The 20,856-nt window shown below is 37.4% G+C and overlaps 1 protein-coding gene across 13 annotated transcripts in view; it reads right to left on the reverse strand.

Moving 5' to 3' along the window:
- Positions 1-20,856, reverse strand: part of UNKL (unk like zinc finger) — a 60,730-nt gene that overhangs the window by 34,209 nt on the left and 5,665 nt on the right. For 10 of the 13 annotated variants that reach the window (XM_037385625.1, XM_037385619.1, XM_037385627.1 and 7 more), the window contains 6 exons: positions 16,229-16,405; positions 13,236-13,369; positions 11,142-11,277; positions 10,297-10,414; positions 5,985-6,069; positions 385-539 (listed from right to left, as the gene is read on the reverse strand). In XM_037385625.1, coding sequence (XP_037241522.1) covers positions 385-539; positions 5,985-6,069; positions 10,297-10,414; positions 11,142-11,277; positions 13,236-13,369; positions 16,229-16,405 — 805 coding nt within the window. Of the gene's footprint in view, positions 1-384; positions 540-5,984; positions 6,070-10,296; positions 10,415-11,141; positions 11,278-13,235; positions 13,370-15,441; positions 15,506-16,228; positions 16,406-20,856 lie in introns of those variants that run through there. The other 3 variants (XM_037385628.1, XM_037385630.1, XM_037385631.1) reach the window with 3 other exon arrangements.

The raw sequence follows: 20,856 nt of genomic DNA on the forward strand, positions 1-20,856 counted from the left end.
GGGCTGGAATCAGGCAAGATCTTCCATTAATAAAACCTTTCCTATAGAAAAAAGAGACATGTAAATTAAGCTGTCCTACAGTTGTGCATTTGATTAACAATTATGTTCCTCTCCGTAGCATTCAAAATACTGCATTTAAAGACAAAAAACAAGAACAGAAAACACAAATAATACATAGTTAAATCTGGTGCCAAAGGCAGACATTCCATTTAGGCTTAAAGTACTAGTTAAATATTACTGCCTGATATTTGCTATAGCTGTTGTTTTTTTCTCTTTTGCTGAAGTACAAATAAATAAAAACCAGACATTTAAGAAGTAAAATAAACATTGTATATTGGCACAGTGATTATTATTAGTAACTTTTCCAGAATTATTTACACTTACATTTCCAGACTGCCCACTGCTATTTGTAATGCTGTTTGTGGAGTTAAGACTGCTGCTCCATTCATTTGCAATTCCTACGCTGTCTGTTGAAAACAGGTGAGCGCCTGGCTTTGTTTGACAACCAGTTTGCAGTATGACTACATTCATGGTGTCCTCTGTTGAAGGAATCCCCAACAAATTACACACAGATTTGATACTTAGCTGTGTGAATTTAACAATTACATACCTAGTACCAAACACAGCACCTATCATGTGGAAACAACAATCACACACAAGAAATCTCTTTCTTTTAATATAAGCATAAAGGCAAGGTAAGAATAATACAATTCACCATTACATATTTGCGGCTACCAACATGTGATACTCTTATTTACTTGCTCTACCAAAACTAGTGGGAAGTAGATTGAAATTAATATATTTAAAGTATTCTAGATTTTGCTTTATTTTCTAGAATCTCTATCATACCAGGGCTTAAAGATAACATTTTTAGAACTCCTGACTGGAAATGCAACAATAGTATCATAATTATAAGGTTCTTTATTTTTCCAGTCTAGAACCAACTGACTTAAATCATAAAACAATGTGAAGAGAACATGGGACTCATACTACTTAATTTAAAAAGCAACAATAACCTTTAAGAAAGTTCATTCTTAACTTATACGTAAATTATGACCAATGACTTGTTAATTTTCATACCAGAAAATTCAACTCAAGGTGACTGAACAATTACTTCGCAGTTTGCCAAAGGCTACTTTGTTAAACTATTAAACATCTTTGACATTTGATTCTTTAACTGTGCAATATATCAAGATTGAGACTTCTAGTTTTACAGGCAAATGATGCGTTAATAAAAAATGTTTACTTTAGTAAGCAATTACAGTTAATAACATTCCTCACCTCATAATCCACACACACAAGACATCAAAGTAAAGAAGTCAGGACTGAGAACAAAATCTCTTAATATGTTCTACAGGTACGGCAAGATTTTTTTCATCTTTAGCCACTACTGCATTTCTGAAGGAGTAATGATAAACTACAGCTAAAAATCAGATTTAAACATTTCTCTCTAGCAGAAACAGTAAGTAGCTCTGAGAGTGTACAAAAGTGCAAGCCACAGTAGAAACCAGAATGAGTATGAGATACATAGACACACCTCTTTAGAGGAGATAGCATAGCTGAAGATTGTTTCTGACAATGGGGGTTCTTTGTATCTAGTGTTTGCCTTCTTACTATATAGTCCAATGCTTTACCAAACATTTCCAGTATTGCATAAATTACAAAACCAGGGACACGGCTCACAAAAGAGAAAGGAAAAAGCTACTAGTAAGTACCCCTATACTCACAAGTCCAGTCCTGCCACACCAAAAAAAAAAAAAAAAGAAAAAAGAAAAAAAAGAAAAAAAGAAACCATAGGGATTGCAGAAATTGCAGAAATGGTGTCACTAGACCTCTGCCATTCTGCCTACAGAATGAGAGTGCAAAGAACAGTTGGGAAGGTAGAAACAGATGCACTGACCTTTTGTAATTCGCTCTCACTACATATCCCCTCATTGTACAGCTGCTTGCCCAGAGCAGTACAGCCAGCCACCTTATGTCCAGTCAACCCTCACGCTGTCACAGAAGTACTATCTGATTCATGCTCTCCCTTAAATCTTCATTAGCTTTTTTTCCCTGACACAACCACATACACATCCAATATTCTATAAGTAAATGTAAGTAGTCATACGATCCTAAAAGGGTAGTATAAAACTGCCTTCCAAACATTTCAAAGAGAAATAATCTCTCCTTTCTCTTTCCAAGGTATTTAGGGAGAACAGCGTGATTAGTTCTTACTACCAGTAAGCGGAATAGCAAGTCACACAGACACAAAAAATTCAGAATGTGTGCTTCTACATCATTCTGATTTGTTCCAAGAATAAACAAAAAACAACCATGGCCAGCTGCACAAAAAAAGTTGCAAACTCTACCATGTAGACTTCTCCCAGCCTAACTATTTTCTCCAAGACCTATGGCTGTCATGGAAGGTTGCAACAGACAGAAAAGCAACAGTCTCACATGGTGGCCTATCTCATGGAGATCACTAAAGCTCATGGAGATTAAGATAGAGCCCTCAAAAACCCTTCAGCTCTCCAATGCCAGTGCAGTGGTGGTTCAGGGATTATGCATCAGTAGCCTAGGATGCTATGTACAACTAAGAGTTGTACTCTCTCTGAGATAAAACTTTATCTGCTACATAGCCTCTTCAGAATGTGCACTAACAAGGCTTGAGTATTATGAACGTAACAATTATCACAGTCAGGCTAAGTCTGACCTGGGGAATCCCATCTGTCATGAAGTCAGGAGTAAGGATTTTCATTATTGCAATCTTGGCACCAATAGGAGACCAGATTTCAGACAAACAATCTGGAAGCAAATGTCTTCAGTAACAGAAGCTCTTGTACAGGAGATGTGTCCTTTGAAGTTTTTCCAAATTCTTACCAGCGGATTTGAGCCTGCTCGTGCTTCTGTTTCAAAAAATTTCTATTTTTTGTTAAGGTGTCAGTTGTAGTCAGGCAGTCAGTGGACACATGAGTGCCACAGAGAGGTGTTCATTATTTTAAGAGTCTGTTACTGAAGTGTCTCAATGTACCCCAGCTATTCTCTGTTTTGCAAAGGATGTCAGGGTGATATGTCAGATTGCACTGCTTCTCTACCTTTCAGGATTGGGTGTCCTCCTTCGTGTCATCACGAAGCGTCTTTGGGAGTACACTGGACCTAGGGCTTCAGTGAGTGGGGGAAAAAAGCAATGAGTGACATTTATAAGACAATACTATCTGCAGCCAGGGCCTCAAGGAAAAAGCAGTCTTGAAGGAATAGTAATACTCCTCATAACCTTCACAAAGGAGGGAGAGAAGAGTAAAAAACGGTCAGCTGGTTCTGAGGAAGTCACTGAGGGAAGACCAGGAACGCTATTACAGAGAATGTGTGCTTCCACAAATTATTTCACATAGAATGATAAAAAATGGTAAGATACATGTATGAATGGCGGGATATCTTCCTCTACCCATCCCACATAGCTAGGGCTTCACAGAAGTTGTATGGAGAATACCCATAATTTGTGATTCAAAGAGATCCATGAACCAAGAGTGTCACACTTTTTATACTGATGATGACAACTACAGCTCTGAAACCATTCTGCCCCCTTCCCTCATATGGAAGGGACATAAATCATTTTATTTTACAGATGCAGGAGGCAGGATGTCAGAGCTGCTGAACTCAGCTTAAAGCTGTTGCCAACAGCAGAAAGGCACTCTTGCTGACAGTAATCAAAACCCTAAATTCTGATGGACTATTCAGACTGCCAGAGACAGGGGGTGGGTACTGTTGTAAGATTACAAGTTCATTTGTCAAGATTTCCCTTATACAGTTTTCACTCCAGATGATGCAGCCTAAGGAGTTCCAGAGCATGCTGGTTGAGTCATACAAGTCTCTTCTGATAGACCTAAAATTCTGTCTAATGCAACTATGTGGAGAAACTTAAGCTGCTGCTTCTCAGCTGTCACTGCTAACATGTTCAATGTCTCAGGAATTCTATCAGAGCTCTGGAAATTTTTAAAGAATATAACAATTCATCCTACATAGTAGAAGAACGGGACTGGGGTAGTAGAAGGATTAGAAACAGATCAGAAAGGTATCCCTTAGGGATAATAACATCAGCATGCTATCTTATGAAGTTTGGACTCTCCTTCAGTCCTTTTTATCTTTAGCCTGGGAAATGCTTAACTTTTCCTTAGAGATGGAAACCTTGGTTATTGTCAATGACAGTTGCCTGTGAGAATGATTCCTCTCACAGGAATCAAGCATCAACTGGACTGTTAAAAGATACTAATGACGAAGATACACAGAAGTAGATCATGATGAGGTCTCAAAAGAACCGCAATGTCCAAGAGCTCTGCTGAGTTTATCCTGTACACTCTCCATGCTGGAGAGGCAAGAAGGGAGGCAGCATTCATTATGCTCTAAGGAAGAAAACAGAGAATATGTAGTCTGCTCTCACAGGAGTTTTGTAGCATGTCACAATTATACCATGCCGTATGTATGCCGCGAATTTGTTTAAAACACTCTCTTTCAGTTGTTTCAGAAAGAAAAAACATCTATCATACAAAGAGACAGCAAACCCAATGCCATAAATTACTTCTGTAACAAATTTGTATTTTCAGACTTTCTTGAGTCAAAGAAGTACTTGGCAACACTGGCAAACTATGAAGGACTTGATTAAGGAGACAGCCCCAACAACATGAAAGTGAAGGCAGTGAGCTGCTTCAGACATGAAGGAACAGTCAACACTGACTTCATTGTCATAATGTTTTGAAGAATTGCTAGGTCTTAGAATAATGGGCTTCTTGAAATAAACACAGGAGGTGTTTTACCCTTCCTCTTCTCTGAGTAAAAAAAACATGGAAAAGTAAAATTGAACATCCCACAGAAGTTAAAAGACAAGTTGACCATACCACAGATTCTCAGAAACAAGAGCTGTGGGCAGCAAAACTGACTTCATTCACTGACAGTCTCTTGGGTAAGCAAGTGACACAACGGTTGTCTAGAACATCACATTTGCCTAGACAGGTTAGACAGAGAGAGGAGACTGCCATTACTTATCATTAGAGAATCTTAAGATAAATACTACTTAATTGCAGAAATTTGGAGCTTTCCAAAGTAGGTAGGGTCTCTAATACCTCTTCTCAGCTCTAGAAGCAGAAGGCAAAAAGTAGGAAAGGAGCAGACTTTTTTTTTAATTTTTGAAAAATAAATACGAGTTTTTACTGATCATGTAATCAAGCAAAACCTACGTAATCAAAAAAGAAAAGATTTATAACCTATAAGAAACCAGTTACATAGAAATGCTTCAAGTTCTGCCTTGCATCACAACTGAAAAGGAGGCATGAATAGTTCTGGCAGCAACTGCTCACTTCACATTCTGGAGTACCGGAACTGTGTAGGGGTAACTTAAATTGATATTACTGTTAAAAAGAATCTGAGAATGCATACCCAGAATTCATCTGCATAGTTGCATACTGAAGAACTGAGTGCTCTCTTGGGAAAAAAAAAAAAAAAATAGTCCCTCTTCCTTTTTTCTGTACATAACAGTTTTGAGTACAGTGAAGATGTGTTTGGGCTATGGAGGAAAGAGGACAGCTCACATGATTTTCTCTGCAGTTTTTTTCAGTTTTGCTAAGGCCCTAGTTCTGCAAATACTTGCAAGGATGTTTAACTTTTACCTGAGAAGTTTACTATAGGTTTCAATAGGACAGCTAATATATTTTGAAAAGTCAAGCATGTGTGTAGACAATTGCTAAATCAAGCTTAAGAAGTTACAGGTACAAGCTGCATTTGTAAAGAAAAGCACCTCCTGTTTTACTGCTGATGCAAATTTGATGCAAATGATGCAAGCTTCCATGGTATAGTATTAGAAAACATGGAATGAATTTCTAAAAACAACTGACATCAAATACCATTTATGCATTAAAATTAATGATGCTAAGTCACTCCTGCTACTGATGCTTAGAAATGATGGTTCATTTTTATGAACACTGATACAAAATAACCGTTCTCTTACTTACTTTCAACATGTGCAAACGCACAAAATGGACCACGTGGGCAGTAACCTGTTTGGCGCATGTCATTGCACTTTGTAGATTTGTATATCTAAACAAAACAGAAGGGTGGTTAACCTAAACATTTGTTACATAATGAAAAAACAGAAAATTTTAAAACCTTTCAATAAAAAATTCTGAATATTTGCTAACAAAATATATTACACCATTTTCTCAGAAAATTCAGTTCTTATGATGGTTTTAAAAAATCAAATAGAAGAGCAGAATTTTAAGAAAAGCAAATCTGAGACAAGAGAATCTTAACTCTCTTTTGTACAATAATAAATAGTAAATAACAGTAATATTTTAGAAAAGCAGTATTTAGACTGCTTTGGTTTTCCACGTAAAGAAACAAGTCAAACACCAGGAACAAAATTTTCAAAGTCACTTTTAAGGAATCTTCCAGGAGAAATTATGTATGTAGCAGAGCAGTGTACACAGCTGAAAAAACAACCAGCATGGTTTTTCTCAACACAGTTCCTTCATTAGGACACCTCTAATATTCAAAATCATCCTAATATTCAAATGTCCTTCTCTAACCTGACTGAGTGCATGAGAAATGAAGTGATACTGCCTGTTCATGACAGTAACGATTATAAAAATTGCTACTAAGATCCAGATTCAGTCTATTGATCTACCAGGATCTTTGATGATGCTTGGATCTCACAAGGCTGGGAGGAGGGGCTGACATATTATCGTATTAGAACAATATTAAGAACCTATTTAAAATCACATAGATTCTTTAGAAAAATAATTCTGTTGATTTGTAAGTCTGTGGTAAATAGCAGAGGGATCTTTTTGTTCCCCAAACCTTGGTATTGTGCTCTTTGGCCTTCAGTGTCAGTTGAGTGATTCATGACTCAGTAAGGAATAATTCTTAGTTCAGAATGCCACTTTGTTGGCATTTTTGCATATGCTATGTAAAAAAATGTTTACCTTGGAGTTCAGCATTAAAGCAAACACACAAAATGAAATTATGTATTTTAAAAAAAAATCAACAACTGGTTCTGTAAGCTCTTTATTTTAGAGCTATTTTAAGCATATTAGATAAATTTCCCTCTCATAAGTGATTTTGAATTGAGGCTGAAATTTTAGTTGCTATATTCACTACTAGTCATGCATAACCCAAAGATCATCCAAGAAACTATGTTTATCACTTTACACATTATTTATTTTTCCTTGAACTCTGAACAAGCAACAAAACATCCATACTGCAGATAAATATTTACCCAAATGACACGCTTAAACAATGCAATGGGACTGATCTTTCCACAACTTTCACCGGGAGCTATCATAGGCATTGCAATAAAAGGAGGAGTCATTGTGGATACCACACCTGAACTAGGAAATTTAGCTGGGCCCATCTCCTTTCTTTCCTGTTTCCTGTTTATTGGTTAAATATAAAACCCTAATGTTGTATACACAATGCTAATGATGCAAAGGAAAAAAAAAAAAAAATCAGAAGAGCTGACTTCCAAATAATTTCAACAAAAGATGTGTGATTGGCAATTCAGTCTTAGTTTGAGGTCCTAGTCAAAAAGTAGCCTTCCTGATTCTATGAGCTACCCAGATGGTGTGGAGTACCTTCTGGTAAATGCTACAGATATAAGAAGTGCTAATACCAAAATACTATGGGGACAGAGCTTGCACCTCAAAGACTGATTCTGGAGATGGACACATCGTCTACACATAACAGTATTACAAGACAGACAGCAAACTCAAAGAACTAAATCTTTACAGAAGACCAACTTCCCAAGACTAACAGCCAAGAACACAGCTGCTATCCATTGCCGTGCCTTAAGCCCACTCAGTAACTCAGCCCCACGCTGCCACTCGCTCACTCCTCCTACAGCTGGATGGGGGAGAGGATTGGAAGAGTAACTGAGAAAACTCACGGGTTGAGATAAAGACAATTTAATAGGTAAAGCAAAAGCTGTGCACACAAGCTAAGGAATTAATTCAGCACGTCCCATCGACAGGCAGGCGTTCAGCCATCTCCAGGAAAGCAGGCTCCATCACACGTAACAGGGACTTGGGAATACAAATGCCATAATGCCAGATGTCCCCCCACTTCCTTCTTCTTTCCCCAGCTTATATACTCAGCATTACGTCCCATGGTATGGAATATCCCTTTGGCCAGTTCAGGTAAGCTGTCCTGGCTGTGTCCCATCCCTACTTCCCATGCCCCTCCAGCCTTCTTGCTGGCTGAGCCTGAGATACTGAAAAGCCCTTGATTTAATACAAACATTACCAAGCAACAACTAAAAACATCCTTGTGCCATCAACACTGTCCTCACACCAAATCCAAAACACAGCACTGCACCAGCTACTAAGAAGAAAATTAACTCCATTCCAGCTGAAACCAGGACATCTATTAACAGCAGAATCAAGCTGTTCCTGAATGTGATAACCAAGATTCCTGGTCAAGTGGCCTGTGGCAGACCCCCACTAGAATGTCACCTGTCCCTGCCCTCCCTTTAAGCCTGACCCACCAGCTCTCAGTCAGCTCCTCAGCCATCCCCAGGCGGAGCTCCATGCACTCCAGGTAGTCACTGACATAGAGGACAACACCCTCTCCTCATCTTCCCTGCCTGTCCTTCCAACAGAGCCTGTAGCCTTCCGTTCCAACACTCCAGTCAGAGAAGCCACATCACCCTGTCTCCGTGATGCCAATAAGATCCCATGCCCCACAGGTGCACACACATCTAACTCCTCTTGTTCATTCCCCATGCTGTGTGTGTTTGCATGGAGGCATTTAAGTTGGGCCACATATGTTTATATGAGCATCTAAGTAGCTCAGATACTTGAGAAGAGCAAAAATAGCTGACTCAGGTCACTGCATGTCCACTAATTATTCAGTCTATCACCATTTAGATTAAAGACAGAAAGAAATGGGATAAAATTAAAAGTACACTTGGCAATGGCACATCATGGTAGACTCGCCATGTAACTTTGATAAATCAAAGGTCCTTCTCTAAAATGGAAATGTGGTCATTGTAGTAAGGACTTCAATAAAGGATGTGGTATGATTAATTAAGATAATGAAGAACATGACTCTTACTAATGTTACATATCTGCTGTTAAATTGAGTAGTGGAGAGGTAGCAATGGATGGTACGAAAGAGGAAGGCAACAGACAAAACTAGTGGCAGAACTCAAGGTTCTACCTTGTATTTTAGCACTTCCATTCATAGCTTTGTTATAAATAAAAAGTATGGTAGCAATACTAAGCAGGAAGACACCTTTACTACAGAAAAGAGCTGGGATATGATGCAGAGGAAATTAGATGGTCTGCAGTAAATCTGGACTATAAAATCTCTGATAATCAGGACAGTGACATTCTGGAGCAACATCTCAAGAGTAGAGATAGCTGACACCTATTTAGTATTAAAGATGTAGCTGGTCAACTTATGATAGGGAATGTACGGCATGAAGTTTGCAACAATCTTGGAGTTAGAATACTAAGAATTCCTTTCCTAATATGGTCTTGAGATGCCTTCAATAATCTTCATAATTGGAAGAGAAATCAGCCATTGCTGGAATGGTCTTTGCTTATACCTTACAAAGCACTGAACTTTCTAATGCAAGAAATTACATCCTGCTCTGAATTCTTAATGTCCATTAAAAGGTCCCAAAATGAAAACAAACATCCAGTGTTGTACAGGCAGCTTCTAGCACAACATGTCTTTTCAGTATCATGTTTGTTTCCACTAACTGGCACATACTTTCACAGTGTCATGTAAGAATTAAATCTTAGCAGACCTCAGCATGGCACTGCTCTCTTCCCTAGCATTTATGCTCAAGCATCCAACAAAGTGAGAATGACTTTGCCTACAGAGGAATCCAAAATCACCTTGTTTTTCTGGTTACTTCAGCCACTAGGAGTTTTCTGCTCTTTCCACCTCCTCCTGACCTATTAAATTTCTCTTAATTATTTGCAATAAAGCTTTTTTAACTACATTTAAAATTGAAATTTGTCCCAAGTTACGGAGTAGCAATTACTATTGTGACTTCACCACCAACTCAAGATGTTAGGTAAAAAAGAGAACACATTTATGCCCAAATCCAGAGAACATTAATTAGTTTTTCATAAGCAGCACAGTGAAAACCACAACAGTACAAGTAACTATTTCTTAGCAAATTTTGTTTTGATTAAGCAAATACCTCAATGACTGGAAGTGTTGAATGAAATGTTCATGTTTTTCATAAATAATATCTTCAATAATCTCATCCATAATACATTTGAAATCACTAAACCCAAGTAGAAACATAGTTCTTACCTCTGGATGAAACTGCTGCTCTGTACGAGAATGACAATATTGACAGCTGTCCCCACTTTCACACCTTGAAGGTTCACCCCATTCATCTGCGTGTTTTACACTGGGGCAAGGAGTGGACCTATAAAAAAGTGATGTTCAGAACATAGTTGTATCTGCTTCCTCGCACAAGTCTCAAGCAACTTCCTACTAATTCTCAGAATCTTAGGTTCTGGGACCTAAAAAGTTGTAAATTCTGAGAGACTCTAACTTTTTGGAAATTTTTGGACAGAAAGATGAGCTAGTAGGATTCTATCTATCTTCTGTCTAATGACATTTATTCACAGTCCTGAGACTGTCAAGCAAAGCCCGTTTGTATCACTGCACAAAAACCCACCAAAAAACCACCCACAGTGTACGAGAATGATATAAAATGATGTAATGACAAATGATGTAACAATGAAAAGTAAGAGAGGAGATGCATTAAATTTTGGTCCTAAAAATATTGCCTAGAAATGGAAAATTATAGAACAAAACCAGAAAAAAAGACTGAAATTACAATTGATCTTTTCATAACAAAGAAGGTTTGATCTAGTGACTCCAGTTTTCACTAAGAATTACAGATTTTTTTTTTCATGCTTCACAAGAAGGGTATTTCCATTACAGCTTCACAGGTTTTGTCTTCAGAACTTTCTTGAAATCATTCTGAACAGATATATTTTTTAAAAAAATATTTTATCAAAGGTATGGGGAAAGATGTGGTTTTACTCCATTAGGAATATCCAATTGTATTACAGAAGAATCAAAACAGGTCAGTCCATTAACAACTGACTGACCAAAGAGTCTATTTGCAATATGTATTTATGTACCTGTATTTGAATTTTCTGGGGTTCCGTCTTCTATCTCGACTATTGTGATAGTGTGGACATGCATAACCCTGGCGGCAGAGTCTGGGTGGCTTGGTACATTGTTCTGTCTTGTAGCCAGCTAATACAAAATTTGTGTCTGTAAACAGGTCAACAATTAAGAGAAATAAACAACTAAGTTTTGCATTCAGAGTGTCTTTAGTGAGGCTTAGGTAACACATTACTTTTTGTAAAAAAATTATGGTTCACAGACCCGTTCATTCCTATAAAACTTAAGACTCCTGCATTTTTAAAAATTAAAATCTAACACATTTGCATGCAAAGCAATCTTCATTACTTTTATCTTCAATAGCAATATTACAATAAAGTACACAAATAAAGCACTAGCAATCTATTGGTTGAGAAACCCTCTGGCAATTCTCATTACATACATTTAACTTTTTTTTTTTTAAATGAATACCTGAAAATACATTATTTATTTAAGTAAGAAAAACACTAAAAACTGATACAAATTTTTATCTGGATTTCTCTTAAGTTTATTGTTGACAGCCCTTATTTCACTAAAACTGCTTTCATGTTAAGGCATGTTAAGGTGGTTCAGTAAAATCTTCCTGGACAAATTCTAGAGCCTCTTCTCTAGCTTTGCCTCTGTCTCTACATCTTTGGTTCCTGGAAGAAGGAACTAGGAGATGACAAACAAGGTTCTGTCTAGAAACAGAGAAATTCAGAAAAACAATGGAGCAAGTAAAGAAATCAGAAGGTACAATTTAGCTAATGGCAAGCATGAGTTTGTGAGAAGTAAATCATGTTAAACCAATCACACTTCTTCCTAAGGCAGGAAAATGGATGTAGGTAAAACAGAAGCAGTCAATGTCACGTATCTTGATTTCAGCAAACCTTTTAGCCTAAGATGTTCTCAAAAACAAACTGCACAATATTACAAGACTCCTGTAGGTTTTGTGGAAAACTAGCTATGAAACATCCTCAAAGAAACATTAATGACGTACTTTCAAATGGCAAAGATTATTAATCAGAGTATCACATGGATTCTATCTTTGTTCAGTTATTTTCAATAGCTCTATTAAAGACTTAGGAAAACAGGCTGAAATCACTAGTTGGATGATTTTCAATCCCCAAAAACTATGTGCAATCTCACCAGATTTACAGGGATTGACAGAAGCCATACAACATTATAAACCACAGACCCGTCACAATGCAAGGAACACAATAAAAGTGCTTGTAGTTACTCAATTTTGCTGTCTTTTTACGTCAAACATCCAATATTTTTTGATCTAGAGCTGACAATTAAGCTCTATGCATTATCAGTACTTAAATAGTTGGAACTTACCTGCAGACTTTAAAAATATAGAGGCCACAAGTTTCACACAATTATCTCCCCTTGAATTCCTTAGAGACAGCATCTTCATGTGACCTCTTCCTGTATTACTGTCCCCACATGAATTTTGTGAAAGTAATTGTTAACTGGCAGTCTTTTCTAAAGTAAAATATGGGCAAGAGCTCTAAGAATATCTGATTGATACTAATATCTTTGGCTACATAATAAGCAAGTCTAAACCAAGAACATGAAAACTAGCTTTGAAAGCCTTAAGAGAACTAGGGCAATTGGATTTACTTTAAGAAATCTAGTATCACACTTTCAAGACATTCTTGTGTTTTAATATTCTGCTCCAATTTTCTGTTTAATATTCTACTTCATTCCTGTTAGTCAAGCTCAGCAAAGAGTAACAGTCCACTAGACTCAAAAATGAAGACTTTAATCATTACTACTACTTAGCACAAGACAGAGCTCCTACTGACTCTTAAGAACATTTATTCAATTGACAGATTAGCAACACCTGTATCATATAAACTGAAAAAGACCTATTAAACATTTTCAAAACAAAATATTTGTAAAATGCAGTCTGAATATAAATGTGACAGACATTTGATCACAAATACCCAAATTACTTATATAAACTGATTCTTTACTCTGTTAAAAAAGGTTTTTGACCTTCTCCCAGGTGAAGACCCAGGATCAACAAATTGGATGAAGAAGCATCAGTAAGGAAACGGAGAAAGGAGATGAGGTAACATTACCCTGCCATCTTGGATCTTCACTAAGGGTCTTCTCAATCATTGCCTGGCTTGCTAAAATTCCTGGTTGCAGATCTGGAATGCCATCACCGCATCCTAGCTGCCCATTCTGTAAAGTTTCCTGTGCCTGAAGTTCTCTGGAATGGGGGAAAGAAAATAGTACTGCTAAACTGTATAGCTACAGTAATCCTATCTGCCCGAGTATAAACCTGTCCAAGTCTATCAAACTTCTGTCATTTAATCCAGCTCTTAACAAGCCCAAATTGTAAATTGTCTGAATCTCAAACCATTACTTGCACTGAAGCTGGCAAACAATCATAAGGAATAGCCATGTCATACAAATCAAAGAGCACACATGAAGGAATGAATGCTGGCATTATGTACACAGACGACGTTTGTACCAGCAATGCCCACATGTACCTCTGTGTGCTGGTGTGCTAACATTTTGAATGTGCTATTAATTTCTGATATTCCACTGCCACGCAGAACATGGTGGAACTAAAAAAGACACAGAAAGGGCAATAAAGGTGATCAGAAATACAGAAGAACTGCGTTATGAGGGAGAACTAAATACCAAAAGACTATATGCCTTGGAAAAGTTATGACTGAAGGAAGGTACAAAATATAGCTATTGACTACAACACCATATAAAAGTAGCCGAACTACTTTTGGCTCACCACAAGATTTTGCAAGAAAAGTGTCGAGATGTTCAGAAGACCTAGTAACAAACAGCAAGCGTTATGAGGAAATGGAACCTCTTCTGCAAGAATTTACAACTGGCTTGCAAGTAAGCAACCACAAGCTTGCTGCAGAACAACTACTACCAAACCAAAAGGTACTGTATGACTAGTATGAAACCTCTACCAAAAATCTGAGACAATTTTATTACACGATTTTAGTAAAATTAAGCTGTACAGAGATTCAACAATGGCAAATCAGTACAAAAGATATATATTTTTTTAAAAAAAGATACTATAGCATAATTGTATTAGACATACTTTGCAGCAAAAGAGAAACAAGGTGAGGAATCAAATACCAGAGGTGGATCTATAATACTCTATGAGAATCAAAGGCCTCTCTCTATCTTCAATTGGCACTGCTTTCTCTAGACGCAAATATTCAAGGAGCTCACCTCTTACACCAAAATATTTCTACTCAGGATCTCTGAAGAGCAGTCTGAAAGGTGTGGTGGTTTATAATGTAACTAGTTATGATATAATTTACATATAATTTCAAAAACTTCCCAGACCCCAAGTAGCCTCCAAAAAAAAAAAATCTCAAAGGGAAGGAAGACAAGACAGACATAAAGCCAAGTCTAAAACCCTTCAAACAGTCAAAATATTTCCTTTACAGATTCAGAAAAGGTGCAGGCAATGAGAAGGAAAAGAGTTCCTGGAGAGTGTTTTTTCTTTAAGGTGGATATGTAGAAGAACAAGGTTATTAAGGCGAATAAAGTTAACGTCCGCATCAGTGATTCTACTGTTACTTCTCTGCTCTTTACTTACAAATAAAGAAACCCTAACACCTGTGTCCCATTGTAAAGCAAAACGACCACCAAAGAAAAAACAAGATCCAACACTTTGGACTTCCTTATGAATGCCAGATGCCTGAAATCAGGAGAAGCAATGGCACATGACTGTTTTTCACAGATATCAAAGAGGTTTGAGACAGCCTACTTGTAGGTTCAAGATGTTAAACACAGACTCCTGCCACAATGTCTTCAGCTCCTCCTGATGCTCTATACATAGCCAATCACCAATAAACAATCACGTAACACATTAAAAGACACATAGAGAACAGAGCTTGGTTTCAGTCTTGCTATACGTTGGCTCCTCTACCTAATACAATAAAAAGGATTGCAAAGATACTAAGCATTCTGTATTCAGACTGATGTGGCATCATGCCATGTATGCTAAATAAGAAAAGTCAAAAAGAAGAAAATGGACAGATGTCTTGCAGAAGAACCATCAGCTAGCTAACTGAAGGAAGTCTTCTGGAAAGAAAAGCTATATATAACTAAACAGTATGTGACAATGCAGCAGGGAATGCAGCAGGGAATTCTGTGGCAAAATATGACTTTAAGTAATTACAAAACTACTGAAAAGGCACTAATTTTACTACAAGTATTGTGAAATGAGAGTTTTCATCTCCCAACAGATGGTTGGGAATAAGGGATAACAAAGGTAAGGATATAAGACAGCAGCCATACCAGCTCAGATCAAATGTTCATCTAGCCTGGAATCCTGTTTCCAACAGTGGCCAATAGCAGATGCCTAGGGAAGAGTATAAGAATAGGGCAAGTGTATAGTGATACTTCCCCAGAATGCTCTTCCAGTGTCCAGTAAGCGATACTTGTGACCCTCCAAGGCTTCAAAGCTCTCTGGAAATTGGAATCCTTTCCTACTGAGTATATACAGACCACTTTCTGTAGCAAGAGCTCCCCTTCCACCCATTTATAATACCTCCCAACAACATGCTTATCTTCCAGCTTTGGCCCCAGCTAAAACTCATACCTACCACTACCCTGATTCACTAAGTACCTTCTTTTGACAATAACTTGATTATACAGTTGCAGAGGCAGAAGATAATACTGATACCCTATACATGAAAAAATACAACATAATTAAAAAACCTGCAACGTCAGTAGGCAAAATATCAAACATGCAAGCTGAGAACCTGAAAGATGGCTTACACAAAATCATAAACTTGTGAATGTAAAAACCACACACAAATTTACAAGGCATAAATGACAAAAGGCAGAGTATCTGGTCTTTTTATCAGTCATAAGAATTATATATACAGCTCTTGAAATTGCAAGTTACAAAACTTTAGTATTTTTACTTCCCAGTGGGCTTCTATCTGCTATCATGATACACAGTGAACTGTATTCTTATGTTTAGTTACAGAAACAAGTATATTTTTCATTTTCTGGTATGCAGTGATAACAGACATGGTATTTCCTGTTAATTAGGCTGAAGAATTTGAAACAAGACTACCTTATATCATACACTGGTGGTCTAAGGTCATGTGGACCATGAGCAAAGGCACAGTGAATTCCATTCTTCACACAGTGACCCCGGGCATCTGTTTCATGAATGCATGTTCCAGTCTTGTAATATCTGAGATGGTACTTCCTTTCTGTATCCCCTGTTGTTCGATGCAGGTAAGGGCAACTACGTAATAGAAAGAGGAAAGTTAGACCACTGCTTTGAGTTTTGTTTTTACTAATGTAATTCTGAATTATGCTCTAGCTCTTACTAACTTTTAACAGTAACTTTGCAGGACTGTAAAACAAAAATTGTCCCAAACAAACCACCATCACAGATCAGCTTCAAAATGAAAAACATTATTTCTTAGTCTCTGCTAAAGTTAGAAGAATTTATAGCAGGCTGGCTCACAGAGGTTTTATTAATAAATCTAGCAAGCACCCCCGTAAGCAACAATACCAGCTGAGCTAAGGAACAACATCTTCCATACTGATACAAGCTCAAATAACTTCTACACTAATAGGTACAAGTTGGGTTTTTTTAATGTTATCATCATCTAAAATCAAGGGGTACTTGAAGCATGATTGTTTTTTTCCTGCCTGCTCTTTATTGTCATGGAACTTACAGAACAATCTCAGGGGATATCTAAAATGACTCTTCTATTAAAAGACAGAGAACAACTTTTATATCAGCAGTACACCTTTGATCATATATACTAACTTTTTCAGACAGAACTATGTGAGTTACAGTCTGTACTTTAAAATGGCTAGCATCACATGTGGATTATAATTCCAACTACCAATAGTAAACAAATTTAAAAAAACACACAAAAATATATGCACAGGGATGTCTGTTCTCTCCCACTTTATTTCAGTGTAATTAATTTTGGTCTCTGCTGGTTTTGAAAAAATACTTATCTCCAAAAACTACTTTCCCCCACCCCAAAGTAAAAAGAAAATGCACCAAAAAGCTTAAGTGAATGATACAGGGCAACAAATCAAAAGTCCCACAGAAATATTTTAATTTGAATGGAGGGAGAATAGCAAAGCACTAAATAGACTTTAACACTCACAAGACTTTATGCTGGTGTAAGCACCATTTACTATATTCAAAAAAGGTTATTTAGAAACCAGACTAAACAAATGCAACTGTTTGCAAATACTTACAAGTCTGGTATTCACATATTTACATCAAAATCATGTATTTTTCCTGCTGTGCAGAACACCTGCAGCTTGTGCTGACTTCTAGGAATTGATACTGTTTATGATTTCTGAGAATCAAGTTGCTTCCTTGTAGGAATCTAAAACCAGCATTCTGTTAATGATGACAAATGGGCTGCAGGTAGTGATTTGTACCTATCTCTTTAAATACCAACAGAATTAATTAGTGGGAAGACTAGGTATGCCAAATTCAGCGCTATCTCTCATTTTGTCAGTGTAAGATGGAGCACAGTCTGCACTCGGGATCTGAAAGCAGCTCTTCCACACTTCTCTGCTCTACATGGGATGCAGTCTTTGCTGGGTCCCTTACAGTGCCTCATAGGAACTTTGTGAGAAATTCTTTTTGATGTGTGAATATCACTGATGCAGCCCTCCTGTTCTAGAATTGCTACCAATATGGAAAAAATGAGAAAACTCACAAGAGTCAATCAGATACTTTTGCCAGCACTAGTCCTGTACGGAACTCTAAACAAGAGGAAATGCCATCTGAGGCTGTATTTTTGTTATTGCTAACTGTCCCACCACTAGCAGAATCTTTGCAGTGGTCAAATGTTTCCATTTTCCCAGCGGACTCAATTACAAACTCTAATCTTTCACTCATACATGCACACCTCACAAAGGTGAATGAATACTCTGTCATGTTCTTATGCATAAAGTTCATGCCTCCATTTTCATCTAATTGTTTGCTTGTTCCTTTTGAAAACAAGAATTAAACGTTTTATCTTCCATGCAAGAACTGTACAGGTGTTTACATCTCATTGCTTGTCTCTAAGTCCATGGTTCCTTATCAGAGGGCAAACATTTTTGCTTAAATATCTGCAATTTTTCCCTAACAAAATCCTCTTATCAGTGGAGGTAAAAAAAAAAAAAAAAAAGTTAAAGCCATCCATTTTTTTTAAATAACTGTTTAATGGAAAGACAAAAAAAAAAAGACAATTCAATGGAACATAAGACAAGAAGACATAGCTTGTCACACAAGCTAGCCACAACTTGTATGCAATGTGACAGAGGGAAAAATACCCAGGTCACAATTTTTCCCACAAAAAGACAACACATTCCAAAAACAAGCTGGGGAAGAACTATAAACTGGGTCACCAGACTCTTCTGCTGAATTAAACCTAGGTTTGTTTGCCCTAAGACTCAATACTTGTGCATCAATGACTAATGAAATCTGAATTTTATTGAAAACACAGTTTTCCTACTGCACATTTTGCCAGCTGCCTAAAGACTCCCGTAAGAGGTGAAGTCCTCATCCAGAAAATAACAGAGTGCTTTAATGAGGTGATCTAGCATGACTGGGACAGTTTGTTAGCTGAATTTTGCCTAAGACTTGTAAAGAACTACAAAAGGGCTAGTTGTAAAGGTAACTCAGGGGGACTAAACAGCATGCAAACCTCAAAGAGCAGAAATGATGGCATCAATTTTGCATGTGTATGTTTTACATAAAAGTGTGTTAATCATACAGTACCACAATAATACATATGCTATTAACCACAGACATCTTGATCAGCTGTAGGTCATCACAGAATCATTAGTCAGAAAGGCAAAAGCCCCTAACAAAAGCAGCTTTTAGAATAGCAGATAGTACTTACACATATTATCAAACCAAGTCAATGCGCTGAAACACCCGCAGAACAGATGTTCTACTCAGCCTTTAATTAACTAGAGCAGGGGTCCTCAAACTTTTTAAACAGGGGGCTGGTGCGGATGAAGGGGCAGGAGGTCATCTGCGGCTGCTTGGTTTCCTCCCCCAGCCCCCGGCGGGGGGGTGTGTCTGTAAACACCGGGGGCCGGATTGAGGACCCTGGGGGGCCGTATCTGGCCTGTGGGCCGTAGTTTGAGGACCCCTGAACTAGAGGGTTGTTAGATCTTACCTTCACTTTATTAATGGAATGGAGCATAAACCATTGTAATACAGTTTTAAACAAGACTAGTCTTTTGATTTAAAATGGCTAATTATCATCAGATTACATGGCTGCAAACTGATGAACTTGTTCTCACGTACCACAGTTTGGTACTAAGGTTGTTCACACACCACTTATTTCTTAGGAACAAATATTTTTATTAAAAAAACCCCACAACTTTCCAGGCAGAATAATAAATCTATTTCATGGTCCGTATTTCTACACCATCTCCCAGTTTAAAATAACTGGACAGAATCCTGACTTGGTAAACATGAATCAGTAAAGAACATTACTTACTCTGTATTTTTCCATTATTGGAGTCTACACACAACATCTAACTATTAAAATCACCCTTGTTTTCTGTATCCAGATCTCACAAAGTAAAAGCATCATTCAAAGTCAGTAGATGTATGTATCATGAAACAGAACATATATTCAGAAAAACATAAAAGGTTAACTGGTTACTGAAATGTAGTTTTTCCTTTCCACACTCTTCTTAATTCACATCATAAACATTCCAAAAATATCCTTTAAGAATAAAACAGTTCCAGTGTAAAGGGTAATGCTAGATGTTCTTAAGTGTATGAAAACAACTACATAGTTCTACTTCTGCTCAACCTTGAAGCACTAACATTTTTTCCTATGATTACTTGAAGTGCTCTTCTGTAGTAGGCTTCTGTAATTCATTCACTTAGAGCAGACTTCCTTTACAGATATCCAAAATAATCTTCTAATTTAGAATCTGACATTGCAGTTGACTAAAATGGCTGAAAAACACATCAGATTTTTAAAAAGTATCAATTCTCTTCTCCCTTGCGAAATTGGGAGGAACACTATTCAATGCTCAAAATATATGCTCCTAACTCTGCAAGTAATCTAGTCTTTCTCACAGGCCTTTCCTTAGAACAGATTGTTGTAATTTGCTACCCTTAGAAAAGCCCTTTTCTAAACAGCTTTACAGTTTTTGGGCTTCCTTTCATTCCAAGTTTAACTTTGGAAAGATATACCACAGTCAAGCCTTGGTGAAACCAACAATTTCTACTTCAACTTTCTTGAAAGTATGTTCCTGAGAACCGTTATGGGTGTCATCACTCTACCTTTCCCACTAGCGCTGTATCAACTCACAGGCTGCATTAACCTAACTGTGTATTCAGACAAGCAGAACAGAGGAACAGAGACATAGATAAAAGCTAAAAAAGTACCAATATGTTGTCACAGATAGCTTAAAACAAAGGTGTCCTGACACTACTGGTTATAACCTATTTCTACAAGAATCTGAAGTTGCTCCAAATAAAAGACTAAATTTTAGGCAGAAGACAAACCAGGGTCAAAAAATAATCTTTTGCTGAGTTCTGAAACAGGAAAGCTGCCACACTGTAAGCATGTCCTCAGAAATGTTGGCATTTCCCTCCTTTTTTTTCTCCTGCCACTACCAACATGCTCCAGCATCACCTACCAGTAAGAAAGTTACCTTTGACCTCCCTTGCCTCTCCCAACTCTTTGCCCTGTATGC

This window comes from Falco rusticolus, chromosome 4, assembly GCF_015220075.1.
Source record: "Falco rusticolus isolate bFalRus1 chromosome 4, bFalRus1.pri, whole genome shotgun sequence".
NCBI lineage: Eukaryota > Metazoa > Chordata > Aves > Falconiformes > Falconidae > Falco > Falco rusticolus.